The sequence below is a fragment of the Eptatretus burgeri genome, chromosome 14 (genome assembly GCF_056783735.1).
Source record: "Eptatretus burgeri isolate ZD-2024b chromosome 14, Ebu_testis_v1, whole genome shotgun sequence".
Taxonomy (NCBI): domain Eukaryota; kingdom Metazoa; phylum Chordata; class Myxini; order Myxiniformes; family Myxinidae; genus Eptatretus; species Eptatretus burgeri.
In genome coordinates, this window is record NC_140974.1 from 35,690,258 (window position 1) to 35,709,674 (window position 19,417).

At 42.0% G+C, this 19,417-nt stretch overlaps 1 protein-coding gene across 8 annotated transcripts in view; it reads right to left on the reverse strand.

The window, feature by feature from the left end:
- ADAMTSL2 (ADAMTS like 2) overlaps window positions 1-19,417 on the reverse strand; it is a 225,241-nt gene that overhangs the window by 64,247 nt on the left and 141,577 nt on the right. For 6 of the 8 annotated variants that reach the window (XR_015051130.1, XM_085854359.1, XM_085854358.1 and 3 more), the window contains 6 exons: window positions 18,212-18,292; window positions 17,892-18,067; window positions 11,635-12,004; window positions 11,303-11,462; window positions 9,993-10,096; window positions 5,095-5,224 (listed from right to left, as the gene is read on the reverse strand). Coding sequence is in view for 6 of the 8 variants with exons in the window: in XM_085854359.1 (XP_085710485.1) it covers window positions 5,095-5,224; window positions 9,993-10,096; window positions 11,303-11,462; window positions 11,635-12,004; window positions 17,892-18,067; window positions 18,212-18,292 (1,021 nt within the window). In the remaining 2 variants the exon portion in view is untranslated. The remainder of the gene's footprint in view (window positions 1-5,094; window positions 5,225-9,992; window positions 10,097-11,302; window positions 11,463-11,634; window positions 12,005-17,891; window positions 18,068-18,211; window positions 18,293-19,417) is intronic. The other 2 variants (XR_015051131.1, XM_085854360.1) reach the window with 1 other exon arrangement.

A 19,417-nucleotide genomic window follows, 5' to 3' on the forward strand; every position in this document is an offset into this window, starting at 1 on the left:
TGTTCAAATTCTCCCGAAGAGTACTTGACTGAATCGGGAATTGATTTTTTAATAATTTTTTTCTTTGCCCAATTTGAACGAAACTTGATACTGCACACGGCAGGTGAATGATAAGTAAGGTGGTCCAAAATTTTTTTGCGCTATCGTGTACCATTTTGGTTGTATTTCGGGAACATACATACATACATTCAAGATGAGAGTTTTAGTAATATATATATATATATATATATATATATATATATATATATATATATATATATATATATATATATATATATATATATATATATATATATATATATATATATATATATATATATATATATATATATATATATACAAAGCCTGGTGTTGGCGTAGTGGTTAGGGTAGCGGCTTGGGATCCAAAAGGTCCTGAGTTCAAGCCCCATTGGCCGCTTGAATTATTACACACCAGGAGGTTGACTCAGCCTGTCATCCTTCCGAGGTCTGCGAAGTGAGTACCAGTGTACTGGGCCTGGTGTATGCCCCGGTTTGAATAGGTGTACCATATCCCTGTGTCGTAAGAGGCGACCAGGGTTGCGTCAGTCAGGGGATCCGGCGTAAAACCTGTGCCAAATCATTATGCGGATCATAACGGATGATCCACTGTGGCGACCCCTAACGGGAGCAGCCGAAAGAAGAAGAAGATGTATATATACACATATTCAAGCACCATATCTTCAGCAATTCTGGCAAACCACAACCATCACTCCTCCTCAAACCTTTCAGCAGGTTGCTCGTTACCTCCTCCACCCTTTCCATATCATTCAACTCCACTGTATGACATCTTCCCAAGCTCTTCACCTCCACTGTATAACATCTTCCCAAACTCTTCAATGCCTCTGCCAATGTTGGAACCACCTCCCCTCCCAGTTCAAACTTGGGAATATGATCCACCACCACTCATCTCACCATAACACTCCTCATTTTTCTTGCTTTAAAGTCCATTCTTGCCTACCACATCAACTGTTCAAACTGCTCCTGTACCTCTCCTGCTCCATCGGCTGAATGTTGGACAACTGTCAGGACATCCATGAATGCAAACATTGATGGCAAGCTCTGACCAGGGCCTAGCTCCACTTATTTCCAATGTCCACTCACAGCATGTATCAACAACTCCATAACTAACACAAACAAAATAGGGGAGATGGCACATCCCATTTAGAATCACCACTTCCAACTTCCTTCACTCAGTTTTGTAGGACTGTCGCATACCGCATCCAAAACTGATCATATTATGCCATCAGAAAATCCCTAAATCTCTATGGCACCCAAAATAAATCCATTGCATATCTGATCAAGGCATGCGGCACTGACCCATATGCATTCTATAAATCCAGCCACACCACTGCAACAGCCTTCCTTTGCCTCTTTGTCTCATGTAATACTTACCAGACCATTGTCCAGTGTTCAGTACATCCTGGTGAACCTGGTATTCCTGAGTTTTGTACACAGCCATCCACAAAACATTCTCTCTGACAAAGTCTAAGAGCCACACAGAAAAGACATCCATCACTATTTTCCCAACCATATCGAGCAATGATATTTTTATAGATACATACACCCATTAACTGCTCAAGTGTCACAGCCTCCTCCTGCTTCGGAATGTAATCTCCTTGCGCCCTGCTCAATTGACTGGGCACCACATCTAACCCCCACACTATCTTCAGAGCCTTCCACAGATACACTACAGAACCAAAAGTATGCGAACACCCATTCTCATTAGTGGAATCAGCTATTTCAGTGGCACCCTTTGCTGACAAGTGTATAAAATCAAGCACACAGCCATTCAATCTCCATAGACAAACATTGGCAGCAGAATTGGCTGCAGTGAAGAGCTTAGAGACTTTCAGCATGGCCTTTCAGCATTTCAGCGACTTTCCCCCTCATAGGATGTCACCTTTCTAACAAGTCAATTCGTCAAATTTCTGCCCTGCCAGCGCTGCCCCTGTCAACTGTAAGTGCTGTTATTGTGAAATGGAAACGTCTTGGAACAACAACAGCTCAGCCACGAAGTGGAAGGCCACATAAGCTCACAGAACGGGACCACCAAGTGCTGAAGCATAGCGTGGAAAAATCGTCTGTCGTTGGTTACAACACTTACTACCGAGTTCCAAACTGCCTCTGGAAGCAACATCAGCACAAACACTGTTCATCAAGAGCTTTATGAAATGGGTTTCCGTGGCTGAGCAACTGCACACAAGCCCAAGATCAAAATGTGCATTGCCACAAGCATAGGCTGGAGTGGTGTAAAGCTCACCGTCATTGGACTCTGGAGTAGTGGACACATTCTCTCTGGATTCATGAATCATGCTTCACCATCTGGCAGTCCGATGGATGAATCTGCGTTTGGTGGATGCCAGGAAAACGTGACTTGCCCGAATGCATAGTGTCAACTGTAAAGTTTGGTGGAGGAGGAATAATGGTTTGGGGCTGTTTTTCATGGTTTGGGCTCGGCCCCTTAGTTCCAGTGAAGGGAAATCTTAATTCTACAGCATACAAAGACATTCCAGATAATTCTGTGCATCCAACTTTGTGGCAACAGTTTGGGGAAGGCCCTTTCCTGTTTCAGCATGACAATGCCCCACGTGCACAAAGCAAGGTCCATACAGAAATAATTTGTCGAGATCGGTGTGGAAGAACTTGGCTGACTTGCACAGAGCGCTGACCTCAACCCCATCACACACCTTTGGGATGAATTGGCACGCCGACTGCGAGCCAGACCCAATTGCCCAACATCAGTGTCCAACCTCACTAATGCTCTTGTCGCTGAATGGAAGCAAATCCCCACAGCATTGTTTCAACATCTCATGGAAAGCCTTCCCAGAAGAGTGGAGGCTGTTATAGCAGCAAAGAGGGGGACTAACTCCGTATTAGTGCTCATGATTTTGGAATGAGATGTTGGACGAGCAGGTGTCTACATACGTTTGGCGATGTAGTGTACCACCTGATGCCTCCACAGCTCTTAAACACCTTAAATGGCACTTCACTTGTCCCCGAGCCAATGTCGCCCATGCCTTCCTCAAAACTGCCTCAACCTCAGACATCTTCGGCTCCAAAAAATCAAATGGAATACCTGGCTCCGTCAGTCTCACCGAGCCTTCTATATCTTCTGTGGAACCTGAATTATGAATTAAATGTAAAAATGCAATTTATAATAATGTAAAATGTAAAATTAACTTAGTTTAGTGCTTTTAAGAAATAATTTAATAAATATATGCTGAGAAAACGAGGAGAGGGCAGAATACATACATTCCTCTGAAGTCATAAACAACCTTGCAAAACCTTATCGATCTGATGACCATCTGAACCCACAATATCTACCCCCTACACCCTTTCCCGGGGCTATAAGCAAGCTCCAAAGCAGACCAATTATCTTTATATGTTGCAATTTTAAAGTTCACAAAGTTCCATCTGTTATCTCGAAACACCCTGGTGAAACTGTACATATACACTCAATATTCTATGTAGCATTCTCTTCAGCTTGCTACGATGTGGTGGACTGAGGCCTTCCTTCTGTGCACAGAAGTGTCTTTTGTTTTGCTGAATAAACGGCTTGTATATGAACTTACGTTTCTGTGTCTTGAGGTAGCAGGAAACTGCTTCCACACTTCCACCTCTTCATCCCTCCTTGTATCTGTGTACATAACATGCAGGTGACCTTCCAACTCTGCCTTCGGTACATTCAATGCACCAGATCAAGACTGCTCTAACAGATCCTTCATAAATCCAAAGGGATTCTCAAAGAATCTCCTTCTCTTCCTCTGTCTCTCCTTCCTTCGCCTATTCATCCATTCCACCCTCTTCAACTTCACCAACCTCACTCTCACCTGCTTTGTCAGCACCTCAAGTCCATACCTCTCTCCTTCCACCATCTTCTTTAATCTTCTGTTTAAACTCCTTAAATCTATTCTCATATCCTGGATCTCCCTCTGCCTCCTGCTCAACCGTGCCTATTTCTCACCCCTCTCGACACACTCCTTCACTCCAAACATGACACACATATACTCAAACACAATCTCATTCATAAAACCAAGTGTATATGCTTGCAAATACCACTCATCATTTCGCTGAAGGGAATACCAAGAGAGGAGGAGAGAGAGAAAGACGCGGGAGAGAGAAAGGGGGGAAGAGAGGAGGGGGAGGACAGAGTAAGGAGAGAGTAAGGAGAGAGAAAGAGAGAAAGAGAAAGAGAGAAAGAGATTAATGGTATCTTACTGCTAAATTTGAGACTCATTTTTTGATCAGTGAAATGTATTTCATTTCCTTTGTCACCATTACGAGTGGAACCATTAGAGATACTGAAGCACATCTGTAGCCACACTTTCCTCATGAGTACAACCTTCTTTGCTGCACTATTTGAATTACTAGCAGGAGTTGCTGCTCCTTTATTCATTGCAGTAATAAAATCATCACTTATCTCCTTACTGTGTGATGGAACAGCAAAGACCATTAAACCATTTGGTGCTACTTCATTAGCTAGAAGAAGTAGTAGGTTGTTATCCTTTTTACAGTCTATATCGACATGGCCTGGGTAGCCACACTCCAAACACATGACTTTGGGGCAGAATCTTATTACTTGAGTAAAAGCCCCATTATGACTACTCATAAAACTGCCTAAACTATGGAAAAAGCTCAAACCAAGAAAATCAAGACATAATAGCAATGATAAGAATGAAAATGGAAAACGAATCACAGGTCAGTGTGAATACTACCAAGAATGTAACAATTAACATAAGTTAATGGATCAGACAGTCATTTCAGAAAAAAGGGAAAACCAGCAGTGGGGCTTGCACCCGATAAACAATACAGTCATTTCACAATGGGCCAGCTCTCTCACTGTCTGTCTCTGAGAAAAGAAGGGGAAGCAAGACCAGTAAACCAATAAAGTATAAGAATGGATCAGAGAAAACAGGAAGGGTAAAAATCAATGTGCACACCCCAGAGTGCCGATCTACTTGCACTCTGCACTGCATACAATAGAGATTGGTGCAGGTAAGGAAGGGAGAGAGATGGAGAGAGATTGATAGAGAAAATAATCGAGAAGAAAGGAGAGAACAATAGAGACCTCACCGTGGTTGACACTCACGTCCAGTGCAGAACTCATGAGTGGGTTCTGGCCGTGTAAGTGCATCACAGTATGCCTCATCCACCTCAACACCATCGTAACGCACACAGATCGCATATGAAGTCGAAATTCCAGCTAAATAAGAACAAAAAACAAATGGATGTTGTTGACTGGCAATGTAGTGACCGTCTTGTGAGAAATCTGATTTGTTTATGGAAGGCATTATCAATCAATAATAACGAAGATGGCCTCCAAGCCAATCAGTGGAATGGAACACAGTACATCATATGGCCAAGTCAGTTCTCAACACACCACAACTTTATGTGCTATAAACCATTTCTAAGGTGATCAAGAAAGTTGAAATTTTGCATCCAAATGAAAAGTGCTACACCAGAGATTGATGGACTGCTTTTGTTTTTGTTTTAAATACTCATGCTCTTTGTTTCGATATGTGGAGAGCATGTCTGTCTGTTTATCACCTACAGGTCACAATTTTAAACTGACCTTCATGAAACTACATCACATGGTAGAGTGTCATAAGGAAGAAGCCTGTTGTTTTTGAGGTCAAAAGGTCAACATAGGACAAAGGTCAATAATTTCGGTGAGATTTCTAAAATCCTCAATTTTCATCTGATTGACTTGAAATTTGAAGACAATTTATACTTCCGGTCACTGAATTCAACGAGCCAATTATTTTTGAGGTCAACATCGACCAAAGGTCAACATCGACCCAAGGTCAATAACCAAGGTTGTATTTATAAAATCCTTAATTTGCATCCCATTGACTTGAAATTTGAAGACGATTAGCATGTCTCTTCTTCTTCTTCTTCTTTCGGCTTGCTCCCGTTAGGGGTCGCCACAGCGGATCAACCGTCTCCATTTCGCTAACCCGGGCCTCGACCGAGTCCGTATGGAAATTCGTTTTGTTGTCCGCATAATGATTTGGCATAGGTTTTTACGCCGGATGCCCTGCCTGACGCAACCCTGGTCGCCTCTTACGACACAGGGATATGGTACACCTATTTTAAACGGGGTATACACGATTAGCATGTCAGGTCACTGAATTCAACCACCAATTATTTTTGAGGTCAACAAAGGCCGAATTTCTAAAATTGTCAATTTTCATCCGTTTGACATGAAAGTTTTTGAGGAGTTGAATATTTGGTCATTGAAGTCAACCACCAATTATTTTGGAGGTAAAATTTGTTTTATGGATTTTGCAAGTATTGTGCTCTGCACGATGTCTTCTTCTTGTTATCCTGCCCTCCGGAGGGAGCGGGATATTGTAATCGTCCGGTTTGTTTGTTTGTCTGTCTGTTAGCAACTTTACGGCAAAACGGCTTTAGCAAACACTATCAAATTTAATCCACAAGTGGGCAATGAAACTTGGACGACCCCATTGTATCAAAGGTCAAGGTCAAGGTCACGAAAAGATCAAAATCGATTTTCGCTCATAACTTCGTCAAAAATGATCTGATTTACTTCAAACTAAGCTTATAGTGAACCTTATTCTATTTGTCGCTTATAATCCTACCCATTCCTACAGTGAAAAATGCATATTTGTGAAGATCGGTCGGGTCCGAAGACTTTATGCCTTAAATGGGCGGGATTTGTTGTGCCTGGCACCACTAGTTTGTTTGTTTGTTTGTCTGACTGTGTGCAGGATATCTCAAAAAGTTGTGAACGGATTCGGATGAAACTTGGTGGGCAGGTTGGGTATGTGACAAGGATGAACTGATTAGATTTTGGTGAAGATCCGAATCTGGATCTGGATATGAGAATTATTTATTCTTTAAAGTAATTCTTCGCCATGTAGTGGGGCAGATAACAGCAATTTTAGAGAGGAATCGTGCAAATGATAATACAAGCATCAAATTTAGCAGATTTGTTCTCCAGGGGATTCTAATCAAATCTGCCTGATTGGCCATTTGAAAATCCAACATGGTGGCCATTTTTCAAGATGGCCGCCAAGTTAGCCTCCCGAAGTTGACTTTTTGCTTAGAAGTATTTGTCGTTGTCCGATTTGCTGGCAAATCTGTACTATCACTGGCAGTGGATCTCTACTATCACTGGCAGTTTTCATCTCACTAATGTAGGTGACCAGTTCAGAGAAAGAAATTGGATATGCTTCCTTCCAGTGCTCCTGTGCTTTCTCTTGCTCCTGCACCTTCAGGTAGTCTCATTCTCGGTTATACAGTGCCACCAAGCAGGCAGGGTGATATTTCAGTTCTTGTGCTACGACATCTCCTACACAGTTTGGCAAGGAGTTTTCAATCACTGAGTGTTTTTGCACGTTTGTTTATTCTCTTATTCAATTTCATTGTCATTGCTTCTCTAAGCTCACCCCCTTGGGTTTCGCAAAAGAAAACATTCTTGCGTTTTAGCTTCTTGGACCTTTCGTGGGATCTTACTTCTACTGCCCTCATCACTAGCACCTGCAGGGATTGATCTTTTTTCAGCTCTGTGTAACTTTGTGTTGTTAAATAGAAGCCTGCAACTCTCATGATACCGTGCCTTGTTTTGTCTCAAGGTTTCCTCTATCTCTCTACCTTCGTCAAGTCTTGCAGGGTCCAGCTTGATTGGTAGTGCATTGAGTGAGTGAAACAGAGGAATATTCCTTGCCAAGTTCATATACCCATCATCTCCTCTTTTGGCAGGATTGGCCAGGGGGGACTTTAGATCTTCTTTCTTAATCTCCTGACATAGGCAACACTTGGTCCAGACAGTGTTCCATGATTTACCAGTGGAACTCGCGTCCAGGCCAGTATGACGTTCAGGGTCGAGGGTTTATCTTTTACCAGCCTCTACATGTATAATGGACACTTTCCTGTATGGGATACAACTAGGTTTATGCATCTGCCCTACACCTAGTCTGATCGTTCATCCAGTGTCATAAGTCCCATGCGATCTGTACACCATCCAGATAACTAAAACCCCATTATCCTTGGCTCGGCTCTCCCGCGCTGGCACGTCCTGTCGATTCAGGTGCAGCTGCCTAACTGATCCGGGGTTGATTAGGCAACATTTGGGACACTAGTAAGTTGTTGCAGTATGATGCCAACAATGATGCCAACATACAATTCCAACTTAGCTGACACTGAACCCCATGCTGAGTTTCACAGAAGTGATGTCACCAATGTGAGGGTAGTGGGTGCCTTGATAGTGGCCTTGATAGTGCCCAACAATCACTCCTTCAAGAAATTCTGACTTGGTGATGAACTGGAAATGTTGATTAAAGGACTGGTAAGTGGCCTGGATTCAATCAGCACATGTTTTCATCAACTTCGTGCACTTCGAAAATTTGGAGCTAGATGTACTCCATCATACGCAGAGACCTTCTGTGTGCTACCCTCATCTAGTTTAGCCCGCAAGCCAACGCAGTTTACCAGGGTGTGGCCGATGCCGTGCACTAGCAACTTCTTGGAGCCATAGAGCCAGTGGATGGAGCCAGTGGATGGAGTCAGTCTTGGAGCCAGTGATGAGGACCAGTGTCAGTAGTCCATCCAAGGGATGTGGCTGACTGCTGAAACAAAGGTACTACCTCTAACACTACACCCCTACACCCCATGCATAAGTAGCTACTACTACATACATGTTAACTCATGCAAACGTATGAAAATCATAAATAAATGTGCAAAATCAGAAAAGTGTGTGTCAGGGGGCTTTAAAAACAGGAAAATCCACTCCAGCTGGCTTGAAAACATAGGAATTCACACTTAGATCATGCAAATCGGATAACTACAAATACTTCTCAGCAAAAAGTCAACTTCGGGAGGCTAACATGGCGGCCATCTTGAAAAATGGCCGCCATCTTGGATTTAAAAATGGTCAATTGGGCAGATTTGATCAGAAAGTCCTGCAGAACAGAAATGCCAAATTAGATGCTTGTATCATAATTTGCACGATTTTTCTACTATCTACTACACTAATAGAGAGATCAGGCCAAAAAACGATATATAGCATGATATTTAAAAAATGTATTGGGCCTGATATGTTTTTGTGGATTAGGCATTGTGTGGTGGGGGTATGCACTCTACCGAGTGCCCTTCTAGTTTAAAATAACATGCCGGGGCACAGACCACTCAAAGTTTTTCGTTGTTTTTTAGATTTACCATCCTAGATGTGGTATTATATTGCCTCTGCTGCCTGTTTAGTTCTTCACTTTTACCCAGCCTCAACACATCTTATGCTAATTCAACCCTTGTAAATCACCAACAGTTTGAGATTTCCACTGACTGCCAGTCGTTTACCCACCTCCACCCCATCTTTTTGCTGCCTGTGAAATCAACTCCCTGTGCTCATCCAATCATGCTCTTCCCAACATTGTACAAGTGAAGGTGCAGGTGAAGGCCATCATACCCGTGGTTATATCCACACCTCTTCAATTCCAAATACTGCTGTATTGGTAATGGTACAACGAATCCCAAGGAGAGCACTCTCCTCAGTGGACAGAAATATATCAATGGACTAAGGTCAAGTGAGTTCTCGGTGCATCCCCCCTCCACCCCATACCCCTTCCACCTACCTTCCCTCTCTCCAGGGATAGCATCATGCAAAATCTTACAGTTTGATGAAACATGTGATCATATGTATCCACAATCTAAATGCAGATGAGAAAGTCAGCTTTACATTCCAATTTGGTTATTTACCACCAGAACCTCATAGGACATCCAAATGTAACGGCTATTTTTAGTGAAATTCATTCATGTTGAAGATCACTGACAAGTGTGCAATCTAGCCACTATCTTCCCTTTCGTAGTTTAATACAGTGGCTAAATATCATCTTTTATCAACCTTTATAGTTACATTCCCACGATCATGTCCATTCTCACTAACTTCACTACCTGTTGCTTGGCTCTTCCCATGGCATGTTATATAGATTCGAAGAATTCAACTCTCGTACCTGTTGTGCATGTAGAACTGCAGGGAGCGTATGCAGAAACCTTCCAACGGTACACGTCAGCCAAACTGATGTCACGCTCAGTCCCACTGACGTCATATCCATTCCTAGACAGATTACCATAAATAATTCAGACAAGCACCCTGCCTGTCTCAAAATATCACAAATAATGTCCTCATTATGTGGCCGAAATCTTGGACTCAGAAACATTGAATGTCCATAGTGGTCAAAATGCAGCATAAATAGACGTGAGGAGATGTTACAATGGCAGAACAACTTAGCAAACACCTTTGTCATATGACTCCATAAATCACAAATCACAAAAGAAATCTATGGTTATTTCATGTGCTGAAAATGTTTGTCCACTGTTGGAAGCAAAGGGTGCATCTGGGACTCAAATAGTAACTATAAGAGACATCTTCATATCACGTGACTCCAATTACATCAAGCTGAGCAGAGGTCGAGTTCACTGATCACTTTTTGCCAACCAACAGGTTATGTGCCATGTTTGCTGGGAAGCTGGTTTCAAGCTTTGTGCTTAGGATAGAGTTTTACTTCATTGCACAAGTTATTGGGTTGAATTCCCTTTTTGATTCCTTAGCATTTTCATTCTTAATGCAAAACAGGTAAGACTTTGGCTAAGGTTCGACTGGAATGAGTAGAAGGTAAACATTATACAATAAACAGATTAAACTAACTATTCTTTTTCATGCTGGCATCAGTTTGTGGATGAGCATTAATGAGGTTGTGGGTTCAAATCCAGCTAAGGCAGCATTATTCAGGATTTCTCAAGCAAATTACCTTGTTGCTTGGAGGATAGGATTGTGGACAAAAAGTCGGATGGTTCTCACTAATGGCTTTCAAAAGGTGGGAATATGAGGGGAGTGGGAGGTTCATCTGGACACCAGACTTTGTGGTCAACTCTGAAAGCCTAAATCAGGATACTTGAAATATGCACCATGCTACTTATGAAAGATAAAAAACATGTTAAGTGGAAATGAAACACACACACACACACACACACACACACACACACACACACACACACACACACACACACACACACACACACACACACACACACACACACACACACACACACACACACACACACATACACACACACACACACTGGCCAACATGATTATGACTATGTCTAAAATCCATGGAGTACTCAATTCCATGATGGAACATAAGTTACATGTCAAAACAATTATGACATTAACAATTATGACATTTATCAGAATCTCACCTAAAAATAGTATCACAAAGCCAAGATATGAAACACTCAAATATAAAGCCCTCATGCTCACACAGTTGACTCCACAACGTCTCCAAGGTGAGCACTTGCGATGAGAATTGTTTCTCTTTCAGAACTGTCGTTGTGGCCTGGAAACCAGCGCCCTTCCTGTTCGTGATGATCCTCCACACTGCGATTATCAGCTGTTGACACCCTATTCTTCAATTTCTTACCTAGAAAACATTTTGTTTTTGAGTCATATTGATTTTTTTTCTCATTTCTTCTACTATCTCAATTATATCTGATATATCTTGAGTTCAATTATGCGAGTCATCGTTCAGTTAATGGTAAATACATGTCTGACCAGGTTGACAATATTTGCACAATCAGCTCAAGCTTTCTCACCAGAAACCATCTCTCTGGTTCTGCTTGCTATCCCTTCACTATGCCTTGGTAGTGATGACAACATACGACTCCCTGAAGGCAGGTCAAAGTCCTGCCAGGACACCACTTCTTGGCGTTTTATAGGAATCTCATTGGCACGTAGGCCAAGGTTGTCAGTGATCAGGCCCGATCCACCAGTATCATATAGTTCAATGGCACCAACCCCTGCAACTTCGACGGATGATGACAATGGTTTGCCAAAACCATTTTCTGTTCCCTCCTGGCTTGCCTTTCGATGTATGGGTGGTTTGAGAGGTGCTTCAAATCTGGTGGCACGAGGTACTGTGTATTCATAGGTAACGTACTGCAGTTTGCCATTTTCATTCAAAACCTGCCATGAAACAATAGGGAGAGACAGAAACCTTTAAAAGGCATATAAGCAAGAACCAGGTGCAGTCATAGAGCATCCTCATAGTAAGGCAGTATACCTGCATCGATATATAATTCACATTCAGGATGAATGCTAAGTACCATTTTTTCAGAATAAAAAGTAATCTATTTGCAAGTATAGGTTGGAATTTATAATCTGGCCATGGTAGTGGAATGCAACAGCCTACTCTTTTCAAAAAAGCTCTCTCAGATTATTCACAACCACCAGCCAATGTTAAGGCCCGGTCACACCTTGACGTTTTAGCCAGCGATGGCAACATATTAAAATGTATGTAAAACGCTGGCTGACGTTGAACTTTTGATGTTTTTTTTTAAGATTCGGACGTATTCATAACGAGTTCGTCGTATGCATAACATATTAGTAATGGACACAGAACGTTTCGTTGTGTTATAGATAACTTATACCAACGAATGCTGAACCTGTTGTCGGCCTACACAACCGATGCCCAACGATAGTCTAACTTCGGCATAGCGCATTGCACGCATCGCCGACGATGTCGTGACGTAGCCTATTAAAAGGCTGACGCACAACGATTCGAATCATAACTGCCGTAGAAATGGAAGTGTCAACATCGCGGTCACACCTTGGCGATCTTGCCAGCGTATGCCGACCTAAGAAAAATGTGTCTAAAACGTTGGGGCACGTCAAATACGGTATGAGTAAGTTTGGTATAAGTGAGTAGAACGCTAAAGTACGCTATCATACGTCGTAGTAAGTAGAGTACGTCAATAAATTTTAAGCATGTTCAAAATTTTACGACGTACTCGGCGTATGACACACGTTCCGCATGCGATGGGGATAAGTTTTACACACGATATGTGGACGCTTACACACGTCCACAAAGGCTACTTATAAGCTACTCATAAGTCGAAACACGTCGCGGTAATGTCTTTTTTACGCGAAACTTATTTCTAACTTATGTTTGACGTGCTTTGAACCAATTCTTTACGTAGTCCCAACACACATCGACGTATGTAGACGTATTCCAATGACGTCTTCCAGTCGACAAAAAAAAAAAATGAACGTGTTTCTAGGTTACAACTGCCATATAAAGACGTGTTCCCAGCGGTTTTGGGAATTGGTATATAAAAATGCTGTTCATAAAAGGGGAACCCAACAGTGTTTTCGAGTTCCTTTTTGAGTCGATGTCCATGTCAGCAGTATCAGTATCAGTATTAGTATTAGTAGTAGTTTGTTCATGTTGGCAGTAGTAGGTGAGTGTGAGGGGGAGGGTGTGGGTTATGATGAATCCTCCTTGCGTCCGCGTGTCCACGGGTAGGTTCATAGGCTGCCACTCAACGATTTAAATGGCTGCATCTCCACTATTGAAAGTAGATGCTTGCGCTCAACAATTGGATTTTTTTTTTACACTCAACGACTTTTAAACGGTACCACTCAACCATTTTCATTGTTTACAATGAACGATTTAAATTGCTGTCACTCGCCTTTGTTTTTTGACGCTGAGGTTTTGAAATTTGAAGCGTTTCTTCTGAACGTGTTAAAACGCTCAAACTCGACTATTTTAAATAGACGCTGCCGATGGACAATTGGAATCATAGCCAAGCTAGACATCGAAGTGTGAACATCCTCGTCATGCCGAAGAAAAGTTTGAAGAATGCTGCAAATAAGTGTCCTGGCCGTGGCCGTGGACGCTGACGCAAGGACAATCCATTATACCGACGTCTTTCAGCCTATGAGTAACTTAAAAGTAACGTCTGTCGATGTGTGGCAACGATCGCGTAACGTGCCAACAACACGTTAATCATAGGTTACAAATAAGTTTCGGGTACGCTAAACATTACCTCGGCGTGTCTCAACTTATGATTAACTTACAAGTAGCATGTGTTGACGTCTGTCAACGATCGCAGACCGTGCATACAACTTGTGAGTCATACGCCGGCATACGTCGTGAAATTTCAAGCATGAAAAAATTTGAGGACAACCGAAAAGTACAACGTTTAAAGCCAGCGTACAACGACGTATGGCAGTGTTTTTCAGCGTGCTCTCAATGTTATCAAAACTTACCCATAACGTATTCAACGTGTGCCAGCGTTTTAGAAAAAAAATTCAAAAATCGGCATACGTTGGCTAAAACGTCAAGGTGTGACCGGGCCTTTAGCAGATGGGGTTAATATGCCCTCTGAACGATTTGATGGTGTATTGAGCAGTAGAAGCAGTTGCAACTAATTTGCAATGAAGTAGTCGATGATAAACTTGACAGTGCAATTAGCAATGAATGAAATCAACAGGATGTCAATTGAGGTATGCTAACTGCTGTGGGAAGCAAAAAGAAGCTGATATTTTTGGCATTTAGTTTAGTAGCCCTTTGTCGGTGCAAAAGGGATCACAGCAAAGTGACTTCACCAGCATCTCCTCTTCTTGATCTGCTTCCTCGGTTTGCTGATGACTCTGTCTCTTAGTTCACGCACTTTAATCTTGTGGTCCAGACACACCCCTCACCCCTCAAAGGCCAATTACACAGCTGTTCATGGCCTCCCAACCAAAGCTGAGCCAGGCATGCCCTTGCCTACACAACCTTATCACCCATGCACCATCTTTCAACTAGACTTGGTGGCGTAATGGTTAGAGCATCTGATTTGAGTTGCTGTGAGCCTGTGAGGTTGACAGGTCAAATACAATTCTGCCTGAGTCATATCAAAGACTATTAAAATAGTACATAGTGCTTCCTTGCTTGAGGCTCAGCATATAAAAAAAGTATAGAGCATGGACAAACAGCCCTCAGTTGGCAACCATTGTGCAGGCTTGATGGTCTTAATGGCGCTGTTCTGCATTGAGGTTCCTTGTGATTTATTGTGAAAGTAGGACAGGTTGATTCATCATGTATGCAATCGATAAAAGAAAATCGGTGCTATAAAATATGGGTCAGGAAGTGGTGTTGTAAAGATTCATGCTCAAACTCGAATTCACAGCTCACCTTCTGAGGATCCTTGATTTATGAGCCTTTTGTTTGTGCAGATTGTATGACTCATAGATGAGGTAAATGACAGAAGATGGAGCTCAATGTAATACTTTTACTGTGCAAGATCAAGGCACACATTGGAGCAACATAACAGAGTATGAAGTGACAGTTGGACAGAGGGGCAACTCTTCGACACAATAAGCAAGTGAATTAACAAACTGGAAAAGAGGGGAGACAGAAGGGAAGGAAACGCTGTGATCTGCAAGAGGCTTAGATGAGGGGGAAAAATATGGCGGCGATTTCTGGGCCGCTGGAGGGAAAGGCATGGCCTGGCTAATGTGCGGTGCTTGTGATGCTGAGGGAGCGGAGTGGAGGCGTGGGTGGCCTGTAGAATTGGCGGCCCTTGTGACATGCATACAGGAACTGAGCTTTATATACAACATAGGCTAATGCTGTCTGTCTGTCTTACCCTGAAACACAGAATCATTCCGTGGAGAGAAAAAAAAAATTCATAAAATTTACTTCAAATTAATCCAAACGCACGGGGAAATTATATTTTTTTCAATCAGACAAAAAAAATGAACAAAGGTGGTGTATAGGTTTCGACAACAGACTGCTGCCTCGATAGGTCCTGAATGTTTTTTCTGTCCTTGCTGTTAGGAAATACATGGCCTCCCATTTTTGAGCTCTTTCAGCCAGTGCAAAATTAAAACAGACTTCTTTTCTTTTTTGTACAGACTACTTGTGCTCCTTATTTACAACTAACAATGAGGTGTACCTTTGTGTCACCATACCATGAAGGTGAAGTCAAAGTTCAGAACAATCAGAATGAGAACATCATACACAAAGAAAGAAACAAAGTCCTGAATTTCAAAAGTTGCGAATTGACCATCTTACTAAAATATTCTATTTGGTGTCTGTGTTTCTCTGTCTGTGTCTGTATAATTGACCGCAACACATTCAGTCGTTACTTATCCAATCACAACCAAACTTGTCAGGAGGATTAAGGGTCACACGACAGAGGTTGTGGCAATTTAACTTCCCCCTCTCCACAAGGGGGATATTGCACCTTGGTTGAAGTTCATGTTGAGATGCGTAATAGGTTGTCATGGCTTTCATGGGGCACACCTCCCAAAAGTAAATATTATTATAACCACAAATGATTGAGTCAATTCTGTCCAATGTACAATTGCAGTTTTAAACAGTCACTATTAAACTGGAAGAAGTTTTAAGAAAACTCAACGTGATCAAGACATTTTATGCTTATCGCGTCTCACTCAGATGAATGGATCAGAGCCTTCTCAACTTGCTTGGCCTTTAGGTAAACAGCAATGATCTTTACTTAACAGAGCCACTCGCACGAGTCATTAAGCATGAATGATGAATCCCATTGCCTGTCCGATTTTTTAAAGCCATTACACTATATGGGGCTGTTTATAACATATCTTGGGGCCTCTCCAGGACATAGTTTCATGTGTGATATTGCTACGGACACCCTTATGACCCAATTGTGACATTTATTTGATGAATAACCATATTCCTAAGGTTCGGTAGCATTGTTTAATACTCGCCAAAGGGAAATTTGGAGAAAATTCGACATACTTATGCATTGGTCGTGTATCAGATAACAGTCGCTGGTCCACACACCTCTCGGAACTATTATAACCAGTTATCCAGTTCCGTCAAGTCGCGGCCCGTTTCTGGTAACATTCATTCTCAGATGTCTCCAAACATCCCTATCTTGCATTGCTTTCCGAAGCTCTGGCAGAGACTGCTTGGTTGCAGCCTTTACCACATCCATTGGGAGTGCATTCCATTACCAATCAGCTTGCTATCGCTTGCCAAGCCAACCGTTCCTTATCAACTGCTTTGTTGGAGTGCTTGATTAAGTACTTAAAATCAAGCAAGCCACTTAGTGAGTGCTTGACAAGCTGATTGGAAATGGAACACATCCCTTCTGAACATGTTGATCTTCTCAATAGACAAGATTTTAATATTTTTTGAGGTTTGAATGAAGACCAGCCTTTTCACTTTCCTTCTTTACTGTCTGCAGCAGTTTCATCAAGACCTCTTTTCTCTCTGCCAACAGAGTGGTATCATCAGCAGACCTTAATATGTTGATAGATCTTTCTCCAATCCAGACTACAGCATCTGTCATTCATCCAAGTTACATTTTCATCAAAATTATTCTAACCATAAATTAATTAGTCAATTCCATCCAATGATAATGGCATAATGATAATATTAACATGGGGGCTGGCAGGATGACCTCATGCTGTGCACACTCTCCTCTAAGCTGTCTGGCCTGGTTTGAATCCTGACCCAGCTATCATCCCAGTGTTTCACAGACAGGGTGAATCATCAAAGTGTGCCGTTTCTTGGATGGATGTTAAACTGGCGTCCTGTCTGCCAGCACCAATTGGTGGACTTTAAAGATCCCATGGTGTCCTTGACGAAGAGTAGGTGAGCTATCGGCGGAATCCTGAACAAATTACAAATTCCTGCTTTAGCCATAGTCAAACGTCAGGCATGGCCAGCCGGTTCATGAAAGAACTGGACCAAGCTTCTCCCAGCCAACCCCACAATAACCTGGGAATAATTGTAGCCATTAAGCAATAGGGATATTAATAGAGGAGATATTATAGATATTAACTGCCATCCGCATGGTGCACATGTACAAGTGGCGATATTAACCGCCCCCCCCCCAGGTCGCTCCAATCGGGATCGGATATTGCTCGTAACTAAAAATTCGTACAGTTTTCACTTTACAAATTTGAATGAAAACAAAACAAAACATACCATTCGGCGGAAAATGGAACAATAACGAATATATCAATGATTCTGTAGAGAGAGCTCTGTCTTGTCCAATAAAGCAAATAATTCTTTTTTTTCTAATGCCTTACCCACCATGACATTGAGTGGTTGCTTTGTTGGCCCTGTGGCCATAATGTACTCAAAGCCATCCGTAAGGGGACTAAAAGGACGCCGGTACTTGAACACCGTCCCAGCAATGCGGAAGTTGCGAGGGTTATCCACCATGAAATTCCCGTTGATGTAGAAGTTGCCCATATGGTCAGAGACAGCTGAAGGTGAGGTGGGAATAGGAGCAATGGCATGCATGTGGAGTGAAATGGGAAAGGTTCGCTCGGACGAATATGGCTCAGCACACACGGCATGCAATATCACGTTACATGTGTTCAAACAAACAGCAGTGCCATCGCACTTACCCAGAACATTGTCTGATCTCTTCTTTTCAATCACTTGAATATCCGTTGCCCCAATGGGTAGGTTGGTCACGTGCACATATCCTGCAGTTTACGGGGTATTTGAGATTAAAACACATTGATACAGGACTGTTGGTATACTTTTTCTAAACTCTTGGTACACACATATGTATGACGTATGACGTATGCACACACATACGCACAGTTTTAAACTGTTTGATGGGATAACTCCATTAAATCCACCAATTATAAATTCCAATCTGATCGGCATTAACATACTTGTACTGAGTTAACTAACATACTAGTAGACATGTTAAGTGACATTTGACTTCAAATTGTGATGCAAATGTCCCCTTTGGCATGGAAGTTCCTCAGGGTCATAGAAACAAATTTATCCAAAGACACACGTCATCTCAAAATCCAAGATAGCCGCCGTCGACCATTTTGGAAAACATGGCCCAGTCATAGCTCATGAACCGTTTGTCATTGAAACTATTATGATACATGTTTTCTAACTAACTTGAGGTCACTGAAGTCATTTCCGGTGACAATTTCACTTTCTGATGGATTTAAAGGTCAAATCATAGACAAAAACACATAAATGTTACATTTTTTCTAAAATGTATGAGAAAAAAAAATTGTGAGAACGCGACATGACTTAACATGTCTACTATATGATGCCTAGGTTAGACCCAACTCAGAAATGGTTTTCTCATGCTGAATTTAACTACACATGAGTTAGTCACATACATAATGTATCTATGTTATGTGACCTTTAATTTCTAATTTTTACTTTCAGATTCAAAGTGACTAATCCAAATGAGTTCCGATAACAGTGAAAGCACGCCTGCCACGATGGACTGGAGCCTATGTTTTATATGTCAATCAGACGAGACTCATAATCCAACTTCGGATCCCTCATCATCTGTTAAATTGAGAAACAATCCTGAAAGACTTTTAGCCACTTACAGACAGGTTGTGAACAATATCCAGGAACTCAATGAATTAGGTAAGCTGCCCGATTTTGTATTCGTAGAGAATACTGGTGACAGTGATACTCAGAATATAGTGCAGCTGATGTTGTCTAATCATGTAGTGTGGCACAAAGCTTGGAGGAATGCTGTCGACAATCAGAAAGTGCAGAGAGCCAGGAATAAACATCAAGGACAAGCGTCATTTAGCTTGGTAAAAACTCGTGCAGCCAGGTCA